Source organism: Poecilia mexicana, unplaced genomic scaffold (genome assembly GCF_051168715.1).
Source record: "Poecilia mexicana isolate PSO_F unplaced genomic scaffold, ASM5116871v1 scaffold_19, whole genome shotgun sequence".
Classification (NCBI taxonomy): domain Eukaryota; kingdom Metazoa; phylum Chordata; class Actinopteri; order Cyprinodontiformes; family Poeciliidae; genus Poecilia; species Poecilia mexicana.
In genome coordinates, this window is record NW_028263388.1 from 8,897,591 (window position 1) to 8,919,927 (window position 22,337).

Consider the following 22,337-nt stretch of genomic DNA (forward strand, 5'->3'; position numbering starts at 1 on the left):
GGGCTCATAATAAAAAAAATTATTAATTAATTTGTCATAAACCAGACACAACCATGTCCTCTTCACAAAATTACTGACAAAGGAGCCAAAAGAATAATCAAAATATTTGTTTGTTTTTTTTATTAAACCAATGCTGCGCAAGACTCCACCAGTGAAGAAAAAGCATATTTTGGCTTATTTAAAGTTGACTTTGAAACACAAGGATAAGCCAGTGAAATACTGGGAAAATACGGTTCAACTGAGTTAAAACAGACTAACTTTTTGGATGTTCTTTCAAGTAGAAGTAGATTTGGATCTGCACATCAACTAATACTAATATAGAAATTTGGAGTTGGTTTCATTATGGTGTAGGAATGTCTTTCATTTTATGTTACACCAGCAGTCTTCCCATAACACAAGAAATAGCTTAATTGAGAAAAACAACAAAATATTCTAAATGAGAATGTGAAAATACACCAGGAAATGATTCCAAACACAGCCATAAAAACTCTCTTTTGGTTTCAGAGATAGAAAGAAATTCTGCCAGAAGAGCCCAGTCAGCCACTCGGCTTGAATTGAAGTGAAAATCTAGAGAAAGAAGTGAAAAACAGAGCGAGCCAAGAGCATTTAAGATTTTTATGGGGAAAAAAATCCACCTGAGAAATCCATGTGACAGTTTCTCCATACAGAACATGTTATGAAATTGTGTTAAAAATGCGATTCTACAACGTGTAACCTGTGTAATCCCGCTTTGCTTCATACAACTTAGGTTATTAAGTAATTTTCCCACAAATATTTGGTTAATTACCAACATCTGGTGCCTCATTCAAAGTATATTTACTTAGAAAAACATTCATTTGCTCAATACTTGTTTCCCCTGCTGTGTGTTGGCTGCCTCGACAATGCAGCAGGAGGACAGCACAGCAACACATTTGTGGATATAGAAGAAACCAATCTGCATTTGTAGATGAGAAAAGAAGCGGCTTGCGGGAGAGACGGGGAGCGGGGGAGGCATTAGCAGAAACTGCTCGTTTCGTTCTGTTGCCCCCGGAGTTATTGTACAGTGGTGAAGATGCTGAAGATAATTCCGAGAGGCAACAATATCCAAGCGAAATTTCATAACAGAGCTTCATTGATTTTAAGGATTCAGTCTGCAGTAACACCTGCCTCCGGGCGCCGCGCAGCCAAACAGAGATGCTGCCAAAAAAGAGAAAACTGTTTAAAGATTCCATGTGCTTTACTTATTTCTCTTTTCTATTCTGTTTTTTTTTTTTTTTTAAAGAGGAGGGGAGGGTGTTTTAGCATCAGCACGCCGTCCCAGTCTCACAATCTGTCATTTGTTTTTGCCCAACAGTAGTCAGAAGCAAGCCGCTGCGAGGAAAAGCACAGAATTACTGCAGAATTACCAGCACAGATGCTGAAAGCTAAAGCACACCCCATACTGTCACAGGGGGTTCACTGCCAGCCGTGTGGGAGGCCCGCTATTGTCATGTTTGCACAAAAGCAAAAATCTATTTAAACAAATTAGGGACTGTAAAATTCGCAAGATTCATAAAACCCTAATAACTTTTTCCCACATTACTCATCTCTTGTAGAGAAATTGGGAGGGGACCATTGTGGGAGAAGGGGGTTTCAACGTCTGATTTTTTTTTTCCCAAATCTAGCGGCATGAGATTGTGAAACAGATCAAAACCTGGAGGATTTAGTATGCATGTCTGTGTGTGTGAGTGTATAAGTATGTATATAATACGGATATTTTAAGGTTTTTGAAGGTACAGGATTTAACTTCTGAATTACATCTCTGTTCAGTTGATGGCGGTAATACATCAAGTATGTAAACTGCCAGTAAACGCCATAGAAGAAGAAGAAGTCATCAAAATAAAAACACGAAGTTTGCTCGTTAAGCGCGTTAAGGACATGGGGGAAACTTCTCCCCCCACCAACACCCCAGGCAATTCAACGTAGTTGAAGACAAAACCCGCGACGCGTGGCGGCCAAAACAAGGCGTGAAATCAAACCAAGCGGACACCACAGCTACAGCAGGTCAGGACGACGAACCGGAAACCAGCAAGCTCTGACGGCGATACGAAGGGAGCGGAGGAGTGATAACGACGCACACAGCAGCGGAAGTCAAATTATATTTAAACCATGTAGACTTGTCACTAGAGCAATTATTTACAATGCAGCAGAACAAGCGTTCAATTAAATATTCAAAAAGATGTTATCAGGTGAAAGGGGGGTTGCGTGCTCCCGTGAACTGCATCTGGTATAGCGGAACAAAAAATAAATAAATAAAAATTAAACGGAATAAATCACAACGTCTTAGCTGCATACTAATTAGTGTTTTACCCATGGGAAAACTTTGCCCCCTGCAAAACCCCCAACTAATGGCATGTGGTCATGACTGTGTATGAGTTGGAAGTCACCTTCTCCGCCCCTGCGTCACCCACCAGTGGAGGCTGGCACACGCGCGAGCTTGTACTTAATTGCAAAAATGCAGAGGCAGGAGTCCATGTGAATTACCCGGGGAGGGAAATTGAATCTGAAAACATTTCACCTTCATCGAGTGTCTTGTTGTTGATCACCAGTGTTGCAAGTGGAACATTAGAGGGTGGGAATTAGCATTCAGCGGGGTGTATGCAGCACGGTGTGTCGATATGGATGAGAGAGGAGGCCGCCTGCGTGAGGAAAAGAGAAGGAAATGCGGAGCAAAGGTGGCGCTCTACCTTTCTGGTGGCCTCGACCGAGCGTCACGAAGCCAGAGGAGATGAAGTTGTGAAGGTCGCCGCCGCCGCTGCTCCGGATGCTCTCTTTCCCGTAGTGGAGACCTGGTGGCGCGAGCACCACCGCACCACATTAGCACGTTGATTCATTCAGGTGGACACAGCACACGCAGACACATGAATGCAGAGAGAAAAAAGGTTTTGTTAGTATTCTGACTATTAAACGTGGATTTTTAATTGAGCTAGAGCAGTGCTTTGCTTGTTTTTGTTGTTTCTTCCAAGGTCATAATCAAACTCAGAAGGGTTAGCAAATCATTGAAACCCAGGCTCCAGATGAGTTTAACAGAGGGGGGCAAAATTAATATACATAGCAATAATAATATTACTCAAGTTAAAGAAAAAGGTACAGTGTAGTAAAACTACTCTTAAAAGTACCTTTCAAAAAAAGTTACTCAAATGAATGTAACATGAACATAGACAACAACACCAGTAGTCTGTAGGCTACTCCTTAAGGAGCTGTATTGGTATTAGCTAATTAATCATCATTTAGCTAACATTACCTGCATCCAACAGCTTTACTCAACTCAGTCGGTTATTTGCGGGGTGGGGGGGCTGTGCCAAGGTTTTTGCGTTTTGCTGGTTTGCTGCCATGATTCTAACACACCTGCACAGTTCAGCGTTCACTGCTGCACAGATGTAAACCCAGCGCAAGCGTCTTAGTGCTCATGTTGCGTTTAAGGGTGGCTCAGGTTACGACGTCCCAAAACAATCCCAAAACAGTTTCCAGTCCGGGGGGCAATGTGGGCCGTTGTAGTGTGATGTATGTGTGACATCTGATTTTTGGCATTCCTTCCATTCATCCATGGGGTCTACACACAGGGAGCAACAAACGAAAGCTAAAGGGGTGAGTCCAACGGGCCCATGTGTCAACGTCTACATACAAGCTTGAAATTTTACATGTTCGAATTTTGCCGGTTGCTTGGCAGCAATTGTCCTCATCGTACACGTACCATAGAAAATGGACGGAGAGTGAGCGACTTCACTCCCCGTGTGTCAAGCCCATTAGGCTGGAAGGCTTTGAAAATGCCTCCAAATGTTTCAGGGTCGGCCTTCTGAGAGGGACATACAAAGAAAATGTCCAAATGGATTCCTTAGCCAGGCATACATCCACCTCTGCTGACCTCTTTTGGTCACGGATTGGCAACAATACTCAGGCTCTCCCCAAAGCCCTTCTGCTTAAAAAGGGTAGTTTCATTTTAGTAATTTGTATTGCGGGTATCATTCTGTAGGTTGACTTGAATGAGGTTTTATTTTTTTGTCTTAGGTCTTTCTTTATTCCAACAGATGGAAGCTGAATACATCCTAAAGTTCATGCTCCATCCAGCCGTGTCTCATCAATAAGACACTAAGGACATTAAAGTCAGCCAGAAACCTTTCACTAATTCGAAGGTGACATTTTTCTAGTTTTGAACCATCAGGCTTAGAGCAGAATGCTCTCTCGTAATTTGGCTTCCTGAACGCACATTAACACAGGTCATTAACATGATATATATATACATATATGCACATGACACAAGTGGGCACACCAATGTCACCTCTGCTTATGTACAGCTAATTGCACTTCCTAACAAGTAACAAATTACACAGGAAAACATTTTTATCACGTACAGCCACAGGATTGGCCATTGGTGCGAGTGTTTTAAATACCTCCCAATCGGAGACGAGGAGGGGTTTCATGATTGCTTGAAACACATTGAGAGTTTTGCTGGTGACCAGAAATGGCCAATCAAAGCTCAGATTGCTTACTAATTAGTAAACCGAGCCTCTTTTCAGGGTAAAAGCTGCTGTTGGAATAAGTAAACGAAAGTTGACGATTTTTCGGTAACTATGTCTCCAGTGGAGTCGTGCCAATTCAACCAGCCTCCACTAAAGTTGTTACAACAGAACCAGACTTTGATGGGTCGCTGGTCATTTTCACTCCATCTCCATTTTGTACTTTTGCAGTTTTATACCCAAAAAGGAGCAGAGCATCAAAGGATATAAATCTGTACCAGCCTTGGGGACATTTTATTGAATTGCTGAAGCAGCGAACTGATCCAGAACTAACTTCAGCAGACACCGGCAAGGCTGAATGCTTTTACAAAAAAGTTGCTTTGTTTTGTTTTTTTGGGTTATTTTTATTATTTCTTCTCAGCTTTCAAACTTTGTTTGTTACAGAAACTAAAAATTAAAAGTGGTGGAAATCGTTAAGTGAATGTACTGGGATGAATTTTCTACAGAATACGAGCAGAAATCAATGTTTACGACTCCTGACTAATGTGAGGCGCTTAAGAAGCTACTCTGAATTATTTTCTTTGTTTTAAAGAAATAAATCTCTGCTTTACTGCAACTGTTCTCAATGAACCAGGGTGGAAAGTTGCCTCAGCTACTAATTTAATAAATTAATGACCACTAATGACAGGAGGGGTCTAAAGAGAAGTTACCTAAAAACAAATAAGAAGCAAATCCCAGCTTCTTGAAAATCAGAAATCCAAATCAAATCCATTATAAGTACATCTCTGAACAGCATAGCTACCCTTTTAATATAGACCAGGATTCTAAAACATCACATCCCCACCACTGAAAGCAATTATTATACAATCTTATGTTTGAGGAGCTTAACAAAGCAGATATGTTTAGCAGTTCAAGTTTTGCCGGTGACCTGTTAAAATTGTCAAATATTTGGCTATTTTAACTCTCTTACCCAGATATCAAGAAGACAATTTCTGCATGGTGTCATTTCTGTTAGACACAAATAAAGGAGGAAAGGCTGATCTGTGAACCGTACAGACAAACACTCTGGAACGTTTGAGAGAGGAAAAGAAAGAAAGGTGGGGGAAAAAAAAGGTCTGAAAAGCAATATATTTCCACCGCCCACATACCGATGCACTTTGAACTCAATCACACCTCTCAGCACATTGCTTTTATGGCTGCAGATAGAGTATCTGCTGGGGTTATTTTTCCCATTCAATCATACAAGCAATTTTGTGTCTGACACAAACACATGCCATTGTTGTTTCCCTCCGTCACCTTTGTCACTGATAGGCCGCCCCGCAACCAAATGCGACAACCCCTTCCATCTGAAAGACCCCCTCAAGAGCCGTCATCCCGCTCGTTTCGCCAACCCGCTCCCATCTCCCGCTCATTAAGCCGACGTTTGTCGCGAAGGGTCCGCAGGGCAATGGCCGCGCATTATGAATTTATCGTCCCTGATACAAAGGAAATGGTGACTTCGTATACGCCTGGCACACCGTGGCTAGGAGGGGCTGAGAATCCACAAGGTAATCATTCTTTAATCAGCCATTACTGGACACTTACACTTTCTGAATTACCTCCAGGAGAGGATGAATTTGAATATTTAGATAATTGCATCTTGAATGGAGCAGAGTGCGATGCTGCGTTGCTGAGACGAGAGAGGGTGTGCGAATTCAAAGTCAGCCAACCCGTACTAGAGCCAGGCAGAGGGAATCTTAATTATCCAGTATATCCTAAAACAGTCTCCATCTATGTACCTTTTTGTTTTATATGCTGAGACATTTTGAGATTTGTTTAATGCCATTTTGGCAAAGTACCAAAATGCCACTTTTTGATGCCATTAACACAAGCCCTCTTGTGTTAATACTGGCGAATTGCAGGAGTCCCGATTTCATTGTACGTCATAATTAACCATACACTACAAAGAGATGCTGATGAATCTCTGCCTTCACACCTGAATCCCACCTCTGATGAACATGTATACACTTTGTGGGGCCAAAGGTCCATCTGCATAATAAGGGGTAATAATGAGACGAAGGCCAGGAGACAATTAGCTTGGGTCTCTGAGACGCTGAGGTTTAACACAGGTGCACTCTGGGAGAAGCCTCAATTAAATATGTTGATGCAGTCAGCACGGAAACGTTATTTATAATACTGGGTTGAAGCTCATCCGGCCAATCAGGAGCCGGAGAGGTCACAGTCAGCACAGCAGAGATGTTATGGCAGGATTAATTGGCGGGAAGGAGAAAGAGGTGTGGGGGGCAAAATGAGTTTGTGCACGTGTGTGTGTGTGTGTGTGTGTGTGTGCGTGGGTGTGTGTGTGTGTGTGTGTGTGTGTGTGCGTGTGTGTGTGTGTGTGTGTGTGTGTGTGTGCACGTGTTTGGGTGTGAGTGTGCACGTGTTTGGGTGTGTGGCTGGGACAGGACAGCTCACTGAATATAATGCTAAAAGAACCTTTTGGCAAACAATGACACTAATTATTGTCTGTACATATACTGTCTGGGTAAATAAAGGGAGCTGGAGTGCCTTGCAAAGCTGTTTAACTTTTTCCAAATGTTGTTCTGCTGTGACCACAAACTTAAATATGTTGTATTGGGTGTTTATTTGGACCAATCAACACAGAGTAGCACAGAATTTCAAAATGGAAGGGAAATTGTGCATGGTTCTTTTTCTTTTTGTACAAATAAGAATGTGAAAAGTGAGGCATGCAACCTCAAGTTTCACATTAGCATCTACCCCTAAATAACCCCTAAATAAAGGGGTTATAACTGCAACTGATCTCATAAGTCACTTTAGTAGTGGATAATCAAAATAATATAAGCAATGTGGGGGACACAGCACACATGTGGAAGACTGCGCTGGCAAGATGAAACATGCAAAATGCTACTTGTGCAGGACAATAGTCACTGAACCATTTAACAAGAATGTTTTTTTCAGTAGCAATATGGAAATTGTAGGGTATATTCAGCAAGCCAATGACCTCAGACGTCCAGCTAGTGCCATAAAATAATTCTTCAGTTCAGTGTTTCTCTCTTAAGCAATTTAGAAAATGTTAAGTCTACCAAGTACCACCATCTTTGCATACTTTTTTAAATAAGATCGACACATTGTTAAGTGGGCTCTTACCTATGGAACGGCTGGTTTTATTGTGAATTCTATTTTTTACATGGAAGTTGAAGTTTCCCATTTTAGATTAGAAAACTTTACATAATGTTTCCCATAAATTTGGAACATCATGTAGGAAATCTGTTGAGTTCTCACTAAAAACTTGATCTCAACATCCAATATGGCTTCTTTGGACTTAAGGCCTAGTGAGAACTACTGGGATCTCTGTTGAAAATGCTGCTATTGTGTTTTAATGGGAGCAGTCAGTCTGGTCACTGAGTATACATGAAAGCAGACCTCAGTGGTTTACTAATAATCAACAGTGAAGTCAGGTCTGATGTCAGTCCCATACTTTAATCTCTCTTGAGATTAAAGCAAAGATAAATGTGCTTGAACCTTTCATCTCGTTAGCTGCAGATCAAACTTGAAATCTTTATAAATAATCCCTATAAAACTTTATTGTAAATACCACCAAAGATATAACACCAAAGTATTTCTCGCAATACTTGCACCACCAGGGTCTAGACGTAAAAAACCTGTAGACATACCCCAGAAACTTGCAGATGTTATCGCCCTATTTTTATTAGCAAAAATGATTCACACCTTAGATCTTTTTTCTTCCACTTCACTATTATTGACTATTTTGTGTTGCTCTACTAGTTTAAAAATTCCAACACTGCAAAAGCACAAAATCTAGTATTTTTGGTCTAGTTTCAAGTACACTTGAAACAAGAAGAAACTAGCTTATAAGTAACGTTTCAGTACGAATTATGAGCTTGTTTTAAGTCAATAATTCCTTAATATTGGTAAAAAAAAAAAAGTACTAGTTTCACCAGTAGATTGTTTCACTCATAATAAGAGAAAAATGTCTTGCCTCACTGACAGATAATTTCACCAATAACTACTAATTTTTCATCAGTATTAAGGAATTATTGACTTAAAACAGTCCCTTATATCTTATTTCAAGTGTGCTACGATATTTGCCCTCGAAATTAGACCAAAAAATACTTAGCAAGTTTTAGCAGTGAATAAAACACATATAAATGTGTGGCCGCATGCAGTAGCATTTGAGGACTGTGAATACTTTCTCATGGTGCTATAGGCACTGTGGCGCTTTAAAAATATCTGAAGGTCATGTCAAAGCAGCTTAAACGGCTGGAATGATTACTCGATCATGAGGACCTCTCATGGTCCACCACTGCTGACCTTTAAGCTCCAAAGTTTGCCCATCTCAAACGAAATTAGCCGATTGCCCAAAACCCCCCCCGGCGTTCCCCACGCTGGAGGCGCTGAGGCAGATACAGACAGCTGCTGACGGCTTCTCAGCCGCCATGGGGGCAAGTGCTCTAAGATGGTGATTCTGCTTACTCTCATAGCTGTGATGCCGGGAACATAGCCTCATAACTCATAATCCAATTTGCTTTTTTTTTTTTTTTTTTTTTTTTTTGCGGAACTGCTCTACGGGAGTGATTGTTTTCTTCTCTTTTTTTTCCCCGCCGTTGAACAAAGCGAGGCGGAGGAGAACAGCAACTCTCCGCACTACCTGGAAACTATATTTCATCATTCTGCGCATTAGGAAAATGTCAGAGAGGAAACCAAGCAACACATTTTGTATTTTTCTGCTTTTTTTCTTTCTTATTTTTTTTAAGACAAAAAAGAAAGAGCAGATCTGTGTCTCCGGTGTGCGGCAGATAAATCAACTTCATCTGAGGAAAGCCGTGAGCCAAACTGCATTACTCAGTGAGCGGTTATTGTTTACTTTAACCAAAGGCGAACCACTGTTAAGTTATCTGCTCCTCCCCTCTCAAGGACTGCGTCTTGTTGTGGCTGCAGGGCGCTCTGTGTTTACACCCCGGCCTAAAAGAGAATCTGAGCCCGACAATAACGCAGAGGGGATTCAAATAAAAATAGCTGCACTTTGCGCTGGTATCATATTATGCTGTCTGCACTATTTTTATTTATTTTTTGCTATGGGCCCCAATTTTTTTTCTCTCTTTAAACCCGAATATATAGCCCTGAAAAAGCAAGAAAGTTTGTCATGCACCAAGGGTGCCATGTCACATAAGGCCTGTGAAGGTGGAAAAAAGAAATCAGCTTGTATTTTTAGAGTCTCCAAGAAAAAAGAAGTTCCAAAACGACAAGAAAGGAATAAAAAAAAAATACTTTGGCAAGGATGTGATTACTGCTGAGAGCGACAGAGCATCTTCACATGCCGCGGATCAAAGGAAAAATGGATGTTATTCCCGCTCCAAACTGAAGCTGATAGGATCCTCCTGGGCCCTTTAGCCACTTGCTTTATGAGGTCTCTCTACCTGATTTAAAAGCGTCTCGAAAAAGCCTCTGGATGTGAAGTGCCAAACTCATCAGCGATGACTCCATCTGAGGACCCTCTTCTTAAGAGGCCCGCCTCCTCTGTGTGTGCCAAATGCCCATTTAAACGCGCATGAATATGCATTCTCTTTCAAGAGCGGGTGTGTACAGTGGGGCTCCCGATTATTATGCGCACATCAAGCATGCTCTCGCCTGCGCTGCCACTGCCTTTCATGTCCAAGTGCCATCAGGACCGCCTGTTCCTCCTGACGTGAGGGTTGGGAAGGGTTTGGTCTGGCTAGCTTTAGCAAGCAGGCAGAATTCTCCCGGGCCAAGCAAAGCCACGGATAGACGAATCGAGCAATGCCTGACCTTTGCTGACAATAAGTACAAGCAAGGTTGAACAAAAGGCAGCCTGCCACGTGCAGCTCCATGTCAGCCTTCTCTCGCTCCAAGGCCGCCTGGCGAACATTAGGCGGAGAGTGATGTGGCGACGGAATGGACTGAGACACTTAGTGAATGAATGCAGACTGCAGTCATAATAGAGAAATGTAAAAAAAGTCCCCCATGTACCCACTGGATGGATATGAATAGGAATCCTTTATTTAGCTGCCACTATGCCAAGTGGCTGCTGTCCTGTGGCACAAGTGGACTCTAAAAAGTACACGGTGTATTGGGTGAAAGAACACAGGTTGAGCTTCGCCATAACTAGCAAAAGTAAAAAAAAAAGTACAGATTTCAGCATCATCTTTAAAAAAAAAGTATAGGCGCGGTGATGGTGAAGTGGTAAAACATGCGATCCACATACAGTCTTAGTCTTCGATGCGGTCGTCACAGGTTCTAGTTCCGTCCCTTGACCTCTGCCGCATGACTTGCTTCTCTCTCACAATCCACCACTACAGCTGTAGCAATATCTTTAAATATATGTATTCAAAACCATTATCAGATTTTTTTTTTGTTCCTTTTTGGTTTGGCACCATCTGTGGGTCTATTTACACCGTCCTCTGGGATCGAGATCCATTCTCATAAAAACCAATCACATGGTGGGGTTTGGCTTTCTAGACGTTACAGCCTTTAGAGTCCTCAAACCCTAAATCCTTCTTAATCTGGATACTGCAACTTTTTTCCAAATGTGAAAGTAAAATATGAGACGGATTAAGGCAAGAAGTACACACTAAAAAAAATTACTTGTTGGTTATGTTCCAACATCCAAGTACCCTAAGGAATTTGGATGCACTGTGGTACACATGCTAATCAGCTATGGATCTGGAAAGGATTCAAGTTGTGAAGAGCCTGCATGACCAAAAGGGCACCATGCAAAGAAGTGGTGCCATCACAAGTCAAAATATTACGCTATGAGGCAATTCCTGGGATTTCTTACTGTCAGGCGGTTAAACACACAGGATGCTTTGTAGAGTAGACAGCAATACCAGCACTATTAAACCATGAGTTTAATAGGGGTTATACTGTGGGCTTGCTAAGTCCAAGTGGTTGTATTATGTATGATTATGTGAGTAGTACTCTTTATGACATGGCACAGAATGATGTAGTATTTATGGGTGTAACCACTGTCACCAAAATACAGCAAGTCTGTAATCTGCTACTTCGCTTGAATCAAACTCCTTAGCTGTCTCCTTCAGCAAAGATTCAAGAGAGCAAGTAATTTAAGTGATTCTTTAATTAATTTTGTCAGTCCAGTGTAAAAAAAATACAAGTCACTAAGTTCAAAGGTTATCTATACACAGGTTATGACTAGTGTTTAAAGCTCTTTTACTGTTTGAATGTATTCTTCACAACTGGAGTTATTTCGGATCTAAGCAAGGTGCAAAAATATGTCAAAGTTTCAAAGATTTTCTTTGTCACAGCACTGCTGTGAGAGTGAGCCCATTCCTGTGGTTTAATAAGGATATCCGGATCCAATCCTATAAGCATTGGCTCAGGTCTCCAATCACCATGTTTTTAGTGATTAGCGCCTGGAGTCCCTCGTGAAACTTAGTTTCGGATATCTGTTAAAGAACTGCTGTCTGTGATTATGTCAGTCGCTCCCTCAGCAACACAAGAAGAGTTTAGAGTTTTTTCTGTCGACTGCTGCACTTTGTCCGTGTTTGTGTGTGACCTGCTACCCCCACCCCACCCACCACCACCACACACACACCGAGCTCAGATGTGCTCAAGACAGCTCCCATTGTTGGGGGGAGTCACTGGTCACTCACTTTGACAACATACAGGAAACGAAAAGTTTCTAACCTAGGAGAGTACATTTCTCTAAACCCCTCTATCCTTCCTGTTTTTAACAACGCGTTGGATGGTTCTTAGCCCAATATCAGTAGCTTCTACTATCTCCTTAGATGTTTTTTCTGCTTAATGCTAATGACATGACCCTTCTTAAAGATTAACATCTGTTCCTTGACCACAGGATTTGTCTTTCCACATGGTTGTTTAAGAAATGATAAGTTACTCGTTGCATCAGCTGGGGTTAAATAACGTCTTGCCAGCTGACAGTACCTACCCAGTAGGAAGCTCATGCCTATTTTTTCAAGTAAATTCAGATGACAACTTTTTCTTTGGCCAGGCAATGTACAGCTACACTTTAGTAAGCTGCCTCAGATGTAATCATCTTCAGAAGTGACCAGACTTAGATTTTAACACAAAGTCACATAAATCCATATCACCAGCTGGAAGACTACAGTGTCCAGGCTGTCCAGAAATGAAGCAAAGCGACACTGAAATGAACTATAAAGCTATCAACTTTTCATCCGGTCCATAAATTTCAAGACATTTAATTTTTCAGAAGTATCAGGCTGTGACTCGGGATCAGAACGTGGCTATTCTTAAAGGACAAAATGAAACACTGATCAGGACATTCCTATTTTAAAGTCCTTTCACTGAGATGCCAGAAAAAGAGTCAAAGGAACCAGAGTTTTCCCAGGCTGTATGGTTTTCCTCCCCTACACTAGTTCCTGCAAACTCCCAGCTTACAAAAAAAAAAAAAAAAAAAAAAACTATCAGCTGTTTGGAAGTATTTCCACTTACAAAAACGAGAGCGTTTCTCTCTTTTGTTGTTTTAGCCTCAATAGGAGTAATTGTTTTCTCTTTTCTATAAAAACAACTGAATGATGTCATGCGTTTCACTTCTAGGTCTCTGTGTGAACACCATGTTGTCATTAATCAAGTAGCTCATGCCTTCTCTTAACTCAACACACTGAAGTTACGTAGGTTTGGAAATACCTTCTTCAGGCTCAGAATACTCCATCTTTATCTCCACCAAACTCCAGCTTCCATCCAGCAGGTCAAAACACACAGACTTGCTCTTTTGCTTCATTATTAACTGCAGTTTCTCCAGTGCAGAAGTGAATCTCACTTTACATCTGAAATTAATGAGCTAAAAATAATGCTCTGTTGGCACATTGGAGTTTTATGTCCAACTTATCTGACTTTTGATTGGCTATGTTCAGTTTTATTGCACCGGGAAAACAGAAACGTCATTACCTGGATCATCAATCGCAATATCACTAAAAAAAAAAAAAAACATCAAAGAAAAGTTGCCAACATAAGCAACAGTTCCTACCATTAGCTTCAACAAAGAAGCACTATGGGGAGGAGTGCCAACGAGTGCCGGGTTCAGGGAGCAGCTTATATATTCACCCAAATATGCAATTTGTTTAGTTTTCCAATGCCTTACTTCCAAGTTCAATCAGTTGGGATGGGATGCCACAGACAAACAGAGGATCTGAGCTGCAAACCGTCTTCAAAACTACAAACTGAAGCCAGCACTGATGTCAGAAAAGTCAGTATCTCAGGGGAACTGTGCAAAACAGTAGCTCCATTACAAAATGTGCACATAGCTTTGACGATATTCTTCGACTAATGAATATAAATAAGAAACACAATTACAATTCCATGTGAATAAGTTTAATGCAATAAGTCGTTAATAAACATGAGGTGCCATCATCCTTCTACGACTTCCTGTCTTGTTCTTTGTCATTTTCGCCAGTAGTAACATCAGGCATTTGATCACATGACTCGTGTTGCTAAAAAAGTTTTTCCATTGCAGTTTTGCAAAAAACATTCATTCCGACACAGCCAAGAAAACCACCTCACCCTTGCGAAACAACTTTTCATCCAGTTATCCAGTTTTTTTTTTTTTTTTTTTTTTTAATTAGCAGGTTCCATTAAGCAAATTTAATTTTGTAATTCCAATTTGCGAAACTTCATGGTCAGTGGAAACGCAGCTTGCAACAAAAATGATCCAACACACAAAAATTGAATCTTTTTTTTTGTCAGTTATCTGGATCAGATATGGGAAGGACAACGAGACGAATTTGTTCCAAATGCCAGTTAATCACTGTCAGTGTGTTTACTTTAACAGCTGCAAAATCAACCCCTCTAGTTTCTCTCATTCTGCACATTGAAGCCTCCCGCATCCCTGTTTTTCTTTCCATCTCACTGGCTGCTTTGTAATATCTCATTATTCTCCATCTGTGTGTTTGCCTCTCTTCATCTGATAACACCTGCCTCGCCTAAGAACCTGCCGCCTCCGCCGCCAATGACGCCTAGCTTCCTGGACCTTATGTGTTCTCCATACTGAGTTCTTTTTTTTTTCGTTGGGGCTGGGGGGAGATTTAGAGGGTGGCGTTTTAGCGATTGATGCTCCCCCTCTGCTCTCTGAATTGCGAGGTTAAATCACGCCGAGCAGCCTGGCTCCGATTCACCCACTGACTGAGCGAGAGAGGTCGTCACTTCCAGCCTGTCAGAGTCTGTGAAGTCCTCACTGCCCCGCCAGCCTGTCATTATCTCCACTAAAGGGGCCGCTACTTCCCCCCCCCCATCTCTTTCTCTCTTTCCACCCCCTCTCTGCTGCTGTATCTTTCTCTCTCTCTAATCGGATGATTACAGGATGTTTCTGTCGGAAATTATACCACCGAACAGGTGAGGAAAGTTTCTCCGAATTCTACATGAGAACAATAAGCAGGCTTCACAGTGAAAGACACAGAGTTAACTTCATACAGGTATAACACCTCAGCAGATGCGTGTGGGGAAAGCTGCGGTGCTTTCAGAGCAAAGTGAAGATGCGCAGAGAAATCGGCGGATGACCAGAATCAGGCTATTTTCTGCTTGATCAGCCAGTCGGAAACTCTGAAATGTAATCTTTTTCCAGTTAGTGAATGCATCATACACAGAGCCGCTAGGTTGCACGGAACAAAAAAAAAAAGCTGAGTGGAGTACAGGAGAATTGCTCTGCTTTATCCTTTGTTTTTGTTTTTTAGCACTTCTAACCTCTGACTACATTTTGGAACATGGTGGAAATGATAGTTGTGCTAAATGCTAACATAACACACTAAAGAGTTTGAAGAAAAACCACATTATCAGTTCCAGCACATCAGTCCTCTTGCAAAAAATCAGAGATCAGAAGCTATCTTTAAGTTTCTGATCCGTGTATTTCTAACATGCGTCGCAGACGAGGGTCCAAGGGGGGGCTCACCGTGGTTGGATTTGGAGGAATGCACGGGGGTGTAGTGATTCTTCGACGAGGTTCTGATCGGCGTGTTGTCTTTTGGCGAGCCGTTCATCGCTGCAAAATTCTCACAGTCGTATTGGGAGATGGGGATGGGCCCCTGTTGCATTAGAATGTCTGCAAGGGCCCTGGAGAAGGCAACACAGGAACAACAGTTACACACGAGATTAAAGGAACGAGAGGGTACAGGTGTTTGAAAACTGCTCTGATACATTTACTCTTTTCCTCTTTTCCCACGTCTGGGAACGTGACGAAAAGTTAATTTGCAAGAGGAACAAACACTGGATGCTGCGCACATCCAGACTAATTGGGTTGAATTTGGATGTTTTTCAGACGGCACCAGGTGCATATGGAGGGCTGAAGCCCTCAAGGGGGGGAAGAGGGTGGGAATCTGAGAGGGGTAGAAGGAACGGGGAGAGAAGCAATCATGATGAAAGAAAGTTTGAAAAAATTTTTGTTTGCTTGTTCTGGCATGGCTTCTGGAAGAGAGAGGACGGGGAGAGGTGAAAAACAAAAAACGGAAGGAAATCTAATTACATCTGCAGAGCCACGGCTCAAAGCTTTTGTACGACAAAATGTATGAGCCGTGTAACCTTTTGCTTTGAAATTAATATTTCACCCCTCCCTCTCCCTGTGCATGCCCGCACACTCGTCCTCCTGCGCTTTATTGGACGTGCAGCAGTGCATGCATGTCACACACTCTTGATGGGGCCCTGTGACATTATTCACAGACTGAAGGATGCTCAGGTGCTGAATAATGCACCGTTCACCATCGGCGCTGTTTCTAGGATGCGGCCGCAGTACGGGAGGAGGGGTGAAGCGGCCTGTCACTATGGCAAGTGTTCATTGTGGGGGGGATTGGTGTGTCAAGATGCCCACATGAAGCCCACAGACAGAGGGCGGGGTCAGTGGGAGGGGTAGGGGGTGGTGCGGTTATGGTGTTGGAGCTAACCGCTCTGACTTATCTGCCTCACTAGCTAAAGTATCTGGGATGGAGGCAATGTGAGACACAACATGCAATATGAATGTTGGGTATTAATCTCTTCAGGATGGATGTGCACTTTCACGAAGATCTCTTTCAACTCATGCAATTATTTCAGGCTTTTGACTCTTTTGGGGGTTTAACGCCTGCTTCAGATAACCATCACCCTTAACAGCAGATTAACTGTCAGCTTCTCTTTCACGTTTCTAACGCGGCTCTCCATTAACACGTGACACCATCATCCTCCTGACTTTTGCTCTCCAGGCAGAAATGACGGTACTAAATGGTTTGCAATGTTTTCACTCACTTCCGTCCTGGATGATGGACTCACCTGTGTATGTTCATTTCCTGAGGCGGACCCGTAGCCTTGTCGTAAGCCACTTTGACCGACACCCCCACCACTATGATGAAGGCTATGACCCCTCCGGTGATGTACACCGCCGTGTTGGTGTGATCCATGCTCAGCTCGTTGATGGTCGGGATGGGCGTCGAGGTGGAGGTCGCATCCGGGACCGGCGTGACGAATTTGCAGCCCGCCTGGTTCAGCCGGTCCTTCTTGTGCTCGCAGCAGAAGCGCATGGAGCACGTCCCGCAGCAGTAGCGGTGGTACGTGTTGTTGCACTCGAACGACATGTCGAACTGGCCGCTCACGTCGTAGTAGCCCTGGCAGGTGTCGTGGTCCTTGGCGGGCGCCGGCTTCGGGGTCCTCTGCGGGACGACCGTGGGCACCACCGTGGCTTTGGGGGCTTTCCTGGGAGCTTGCTTGGGCTTTTTGCCCCCCGTGGCTGCGCTCAGGACGCAGAGGGGGTCCAGGTATATGAGCAGCAGGAGAATGTGCCTTATCCCCATGGCAGCGCGAAAAAAACTCTTCAAGTTCTAGACGTGTTGGCGAAAGACACTTTTAACTCTGGTCAAGCATTAAAAAACGGGCTTCTTAATCACAGTCTTGCCCTTGTTCGCGCAGTTTCCCGTGCAATCATTGCGAGTACGGCTGGGCGCAAAGCGGTCGTCAAGGGCATTCTCTGCTTTTATTATGCAATGAACGCTCTAAAGCCCATTGCGGCGCAAGAGAGAGAGGTAGAGAAGGAGAGAAAGAAAGAGAGAGAGAGAGAGAGAGAGAGAGAGAGAGCGGTGACAACAGAACGCCCGATCCCGGCAGGGACAGGAGCTGAGGGGGAAGCCCCGGCTCCGCGCGCTCTCCTCCCCGGCTGAGCTGCGGCGCGGGTCGCTGTCCAAGGTGCTGATACCCGGAGACCCAGCCACTTCTCCTGGAGGGAAACTTAATCTGAAGGGAACACAAGTATACACCAGACGACTTCATTAGGATTTCCGTCACGTAACAAACCCCGTCGTTAATTAATAACAATGCTTTCAGCTTGAGCCCTAATAACTTAGCGTGTTTCTTTTTTTGTTTGTTTGTTTGTTTTTTTTCACGCATGCTGGTCAGCTCGGTTTTTTTCTTTCTTTCTTTTTTCTCAACTGGGTAATAACACGACACCCACACAGAGAAAATGTAATCGAAAACATTGATGATATTTCAGTTGACAGAAGAAAAACTGCGCAAAACTAAACCGGATGACATCTTTTAAGGCTTTTCGGCGATTCAAGTTCGGCTCAGCTGGTGTTTTTTCGGAGTGGGAGGATGAAAAACGACCTACCTCTGGTTGGATCCCCGCTAGGGACTCGCTCTATGTCTGGGTCTCCGAAAGTGAGGAGCGCATCAGAGCTCCTAGCGGCTCTGTCACTCTCTCTCCCTTCTCTCCGCACTTCTTCTCTTCTCCCTCCCTGCGTCTCTTACATCACTTCGGTGCTGACGTCAGAACTCAGCCAAGTATCGGTAAATTGGACCTCCTTCCCTCCCTTCTTTTTTTCCTCCCTGCCTCCGCCGCCTCCTGTTTTATGAAAGTTAAGCCCCGCTTATTGGCATTAACACGTCTAAATTAAAGGGCGGTTCGCAGGTCTGTGTTTGCAGAACACGGTGGCCTCTCTCTCTCTCTCTCTCTCTCTCTCCCCGTGCTTGTTTATTTGCCCACACAGTCCTCTAGGCAGCTGCATATTCCATATAATTATGGGGGATTCGATTTGTGTTTAGTTTGAAGTTCGGACAAATCAGCTGCAAAGCCCAATAAGAGCAATTTTTTTTCTGATTGGGAAAAGCAGGATGTTTTCCCGAAGCCACCTTTAGAAAATCCAATATGGCTGCGAATATCGTTAAAAAATGACTAATTTGAAGTAAGAAAGTTTTTATTTACACCTAAATCAACAGCAAACACCTGCAATCATATATCTATTTGTTAAAAAACGAAGAAAAGGAGAAAAAAGAAAAAAAAACATATCGATTTGTTTTTGCATGTTTTCTCTGCATCACGACATTTGAAGTTTGGCTAAGTGACGTAAAATTAAGCACGACAAAATAGCTAATGGCATTTGTTCCGCGACTTGTAACCTCAAAATTGTTAATGGCTTCTTCTTTTTTTTTTTTTTTTATTTAGAAGTCAAACTTTCCACATTACAATTGAGGAAAAAAATAGTTAATTTTCTGTTCAAGTTGAATTTCCAACTTTTAGAAAGCAAGCGGGCTGCACAGTTGGTAGAGCTGTTGCCTTGCACCAAGAAGGTTCTGGGTTCGGAGTTTGCATGTTCTCCCTGTGCATTTTCTCCGGGTACTCCGGTCCAAAACCACAGTCCAAAGCCATAGGTTAATTGGCCTCTGTGTGCATGGTTGTTTGTCCTGTCTGTCTCTGTGTTGCCCTGCGACAGACTGGCGACCTGTCCAGGGTGACCCCGCCTCTCGCCCAGAACATTAGCTGGAGATAGGCACCAGCAACCCTCCCGACCCCAAGGCTGTAAAGAAAATGGGTGGATGGATAGAAAGCAAGCTAATCCGATTTCAAATCCAACATGGCGGCCGCGTCTTTAAAACTTTGCGACAGCTGGAGTAATAAACAGTTTTCTGCTCTAGTTGTGAACATGATTAGTTAGTTTTAGTGCCTAACTGCAGAGTAATACTGATGCTAGCTTATATTGCTAATAACTAGTCACTGAGAAAAACATAAGAAAATCCCACGTCTTCTGAGTTCCAACTGGAGTACTATTGGTCCTGTCACATTTTTATTGGAAGTAAACAATGTAATCAACTTGGACAAACCTCGGGGTGATATTGTCATGGAAAAACAGGAAGCAGCTCACAAGCTCCCACCACAAAACCCAATACGTGTAATAGCACACATCCAGTTGAAACCACAAGTATACACTAAATAGACTAAATACATTTTTCTGTCTGAAGTTAAATCAGACCAAACGTTTTGTGCTTTTGACCAATCAGAATTACCAAAATCATTCCTATCTAACTGCTACAATAATGAGAACAAAAAAACAAAAAACAAAAAAAGTGTCAGATTTATTTAAAAATGTATTCAAAATCAGGAGTTTACATACAGAATGATTACCTCTTTAAACAATGAGGGAAAGCCCAGATTACGTAGCTTCAGAAACATCTGACAGGTTAACAGGCACGTTTGAGTTAATCGGAGGCACGTCTGTGGATGTGTTTTTGGGACACACTGCCTTCTCACTTGAAGTCAAAAGAAAACACCAAAGATGACAGGAACAGAATGGCAGAGCTGCAACAGCCTGGTTCAAACCCGGAAACAACTTCCAGACGGTTGAAGGTGTCTGTTCAAACAATGTATCCATGTTTTAGTCAAAGTGGGAATGTCTGGCTATCATATTGCTCAGGGAGAAGACAGGTTCTGTGTACCAGAGAACATGTTTTTGTCCGAAATGTTTGACCCTAGTCATACAATTCAAAGACGATTCTACCAAATACTAAGGAAGTGTGTTTAAAATGTTGACTTTGAAGACAATACTAAATAAATATCTAACATATTATGTCATTATTGTGGTATTTAGCAAAATAAAAATACTTTTGGTAAGTCTAACCAACCTAAAGATTAGTCCAATTTAACTTCAGAGCAAAAAAGCAAAAAAAAAACAAAAAAAAAACCCTGTGTGTCTTTTTATTTGGTATTTCTGAACTTCAGATTTCAACTGTATAAAAAGTACAGAACGATTGAGAAACGAATCATCTCTAAGTCAGTGGAACACACTTTCTGTCCAAAATCTAGTGAACACGTTTTACTGCATAGAATAAAGAGAACTGGATTGTAACAAGCTTTTTTTTTGTTGTTTTTGTTTTGTTTTACTAATTAAGTACTTACTAAGCCCAACTGGACATTATGTGTTCATGTAATACCTGGGATATGTAACACTTTATTCTGAGAAAATATCAGAAATTTCCTCTTTGAACCAGAACTTTGACATGGAAACTCTGAATCCCCTTTCAAATGCTCACTTTAAATCCTATAACCCAAACATACAAAACCTACCTCCGGCTACACTGCCAATTTACATTTAAATCTCCAGCTACACCTACATCTCTATGTGTATATATTTTATTTGTTTGTTTCTGGAGATACAGAGAAATTAATTGCTACTACTACCACTATTTGCCTACTGCTATTAGGATGCTGATGTTAAATCTGCTTTTTGGGCAGACGTGCCATTCAATTAGGAAGCAGAATTTTAATACGCGGCTCCTGAAATATTATAGCATACCATTCGTCTTTTACGATTGCAATATTCCACAAATGAATGTTGCAAAGACTAAGTGATTTGACATATAGTGCACCTCTTCGAATTAGCTAAAATGATTAACAGACACTGGCGCTTCTCCAACTTGTATCAGGAACATTATTAACAGTGCCTTTTAATTTGTACTCAAGTCAGAATTTTTCAGATGCAACCAGAGAAAGTCGGCTGCCTCATGTAATCACAACGCCACGTTCCTATTCATTAAATTGGAGTGTGTTCTAAAATTGTTCCTTTGTCAGATTAAATGTTCATTTTTCAGATTTGTAACCGTCATCTTTACAAAAACAAAGAGATTTCAATAAAATCATACGTACTTTCTAATTTATCCTAGTTATCAAGCAGAACAGTCAAGTTCAGTTTGTTATTCAAATTGGTTTAAAGGGGCAGTGCTGTGTAAAATTGACTTTTTTTGAGCCTTACATCATGTTGTAATGCCATTTCCTCAGTGTTGCTTTGATTCTTTTATGCATCTTTGAGAAATCCTTTAATCTCCTGTGACAACCATTCAGGTGTCCAAAACACTTGGGGGAAGACAAAAGAAGTTCCTCCTCTGACCTGCAGTTCCCAAGTTTCCGGACTTCCGCCTCATACATGTGAGCCGTCCTCTGCGACTCCTCCCCTTCAGCTCCTTCAGACTAGCCAGCAGCAATTAGCAAACACCTGGAGGAACTGCGTGTGTGCTGAGCTCATTATACAAGCTACTCTTAAGTGCAACGCTGCTAAAACACATTGTTAAAACATTAATAGAGGAGCGATGTTACGATGACTTCCTGATTTAGAATGTCAGCAAGAGCAGGGGTTTCTTAAAGAGACAGAGACCCATTTTTGAGACATTAAGTTACAAAGTCAAATTTCTTTTTGACTTCGTGTTGTTTTTAATAACAACTGAAGGTAACATAGCTCCTTACTCGTGCAATAAAATGGCACTTATGTGGTTAGAAAATATAAAACACTGTCCCTTTAAAATAATCTTTTCTTTCACCAGGCACTTTCTACCTGGCAAACAAAACTCATCAGGACCTATATTGTAATTTATCGAATATGACCGTACTTGAAAGCAACAAGAAACTCAAATTTACAAAAGTCCAAAGTGTACAGCACACGGGGGAAAAAGGTTGGTCAACATAACCAAGAGTTTTCTGACTGAGAGGTAGGGTTAGGGTTAGGAGAGTTGACTGGTGAACCAGGATTGGGTGGTTGAGTAGAAACGGGGTGCAGCTGTGTGGGAAGGCAAGTAATCCAATTTGATTGAGGAAATTGGACAAGTAGCTATTAG

The 22,337-nt window shown here is 42.2% G+C and overlaps 1 protein-coding gene across 1 annotated transcript; it reads right to left on the reverse strand.

Moving 5' to 3' along the window:
• Positions 1-898: 898 nt before the first annotated feature.
• Positions 899-18,392, reverse strand: LOC148153598 (protein shisa-6-like). The gene is made up of 3 exons (XM_088016403.1): positions 16,740-18,392; positions 15,394-15,554; positions 899-2,807 (listed from the first exon to the last, which is right to left on the reverse strand). Exons 1-3 carry the CDS (start codon positions 17,255-17,257, stop codon positions 2,605-2,607), a joined length of 882 nt encoding a protein of 293 aa, XP_087872529.1. The 5' UTR covers positions 17,258-18,392; the 3' UTR covers positions 899-2,604.
• Between the last annotated feature and the right edge of the window lie 3,945 nt (positions 18,393-22,337).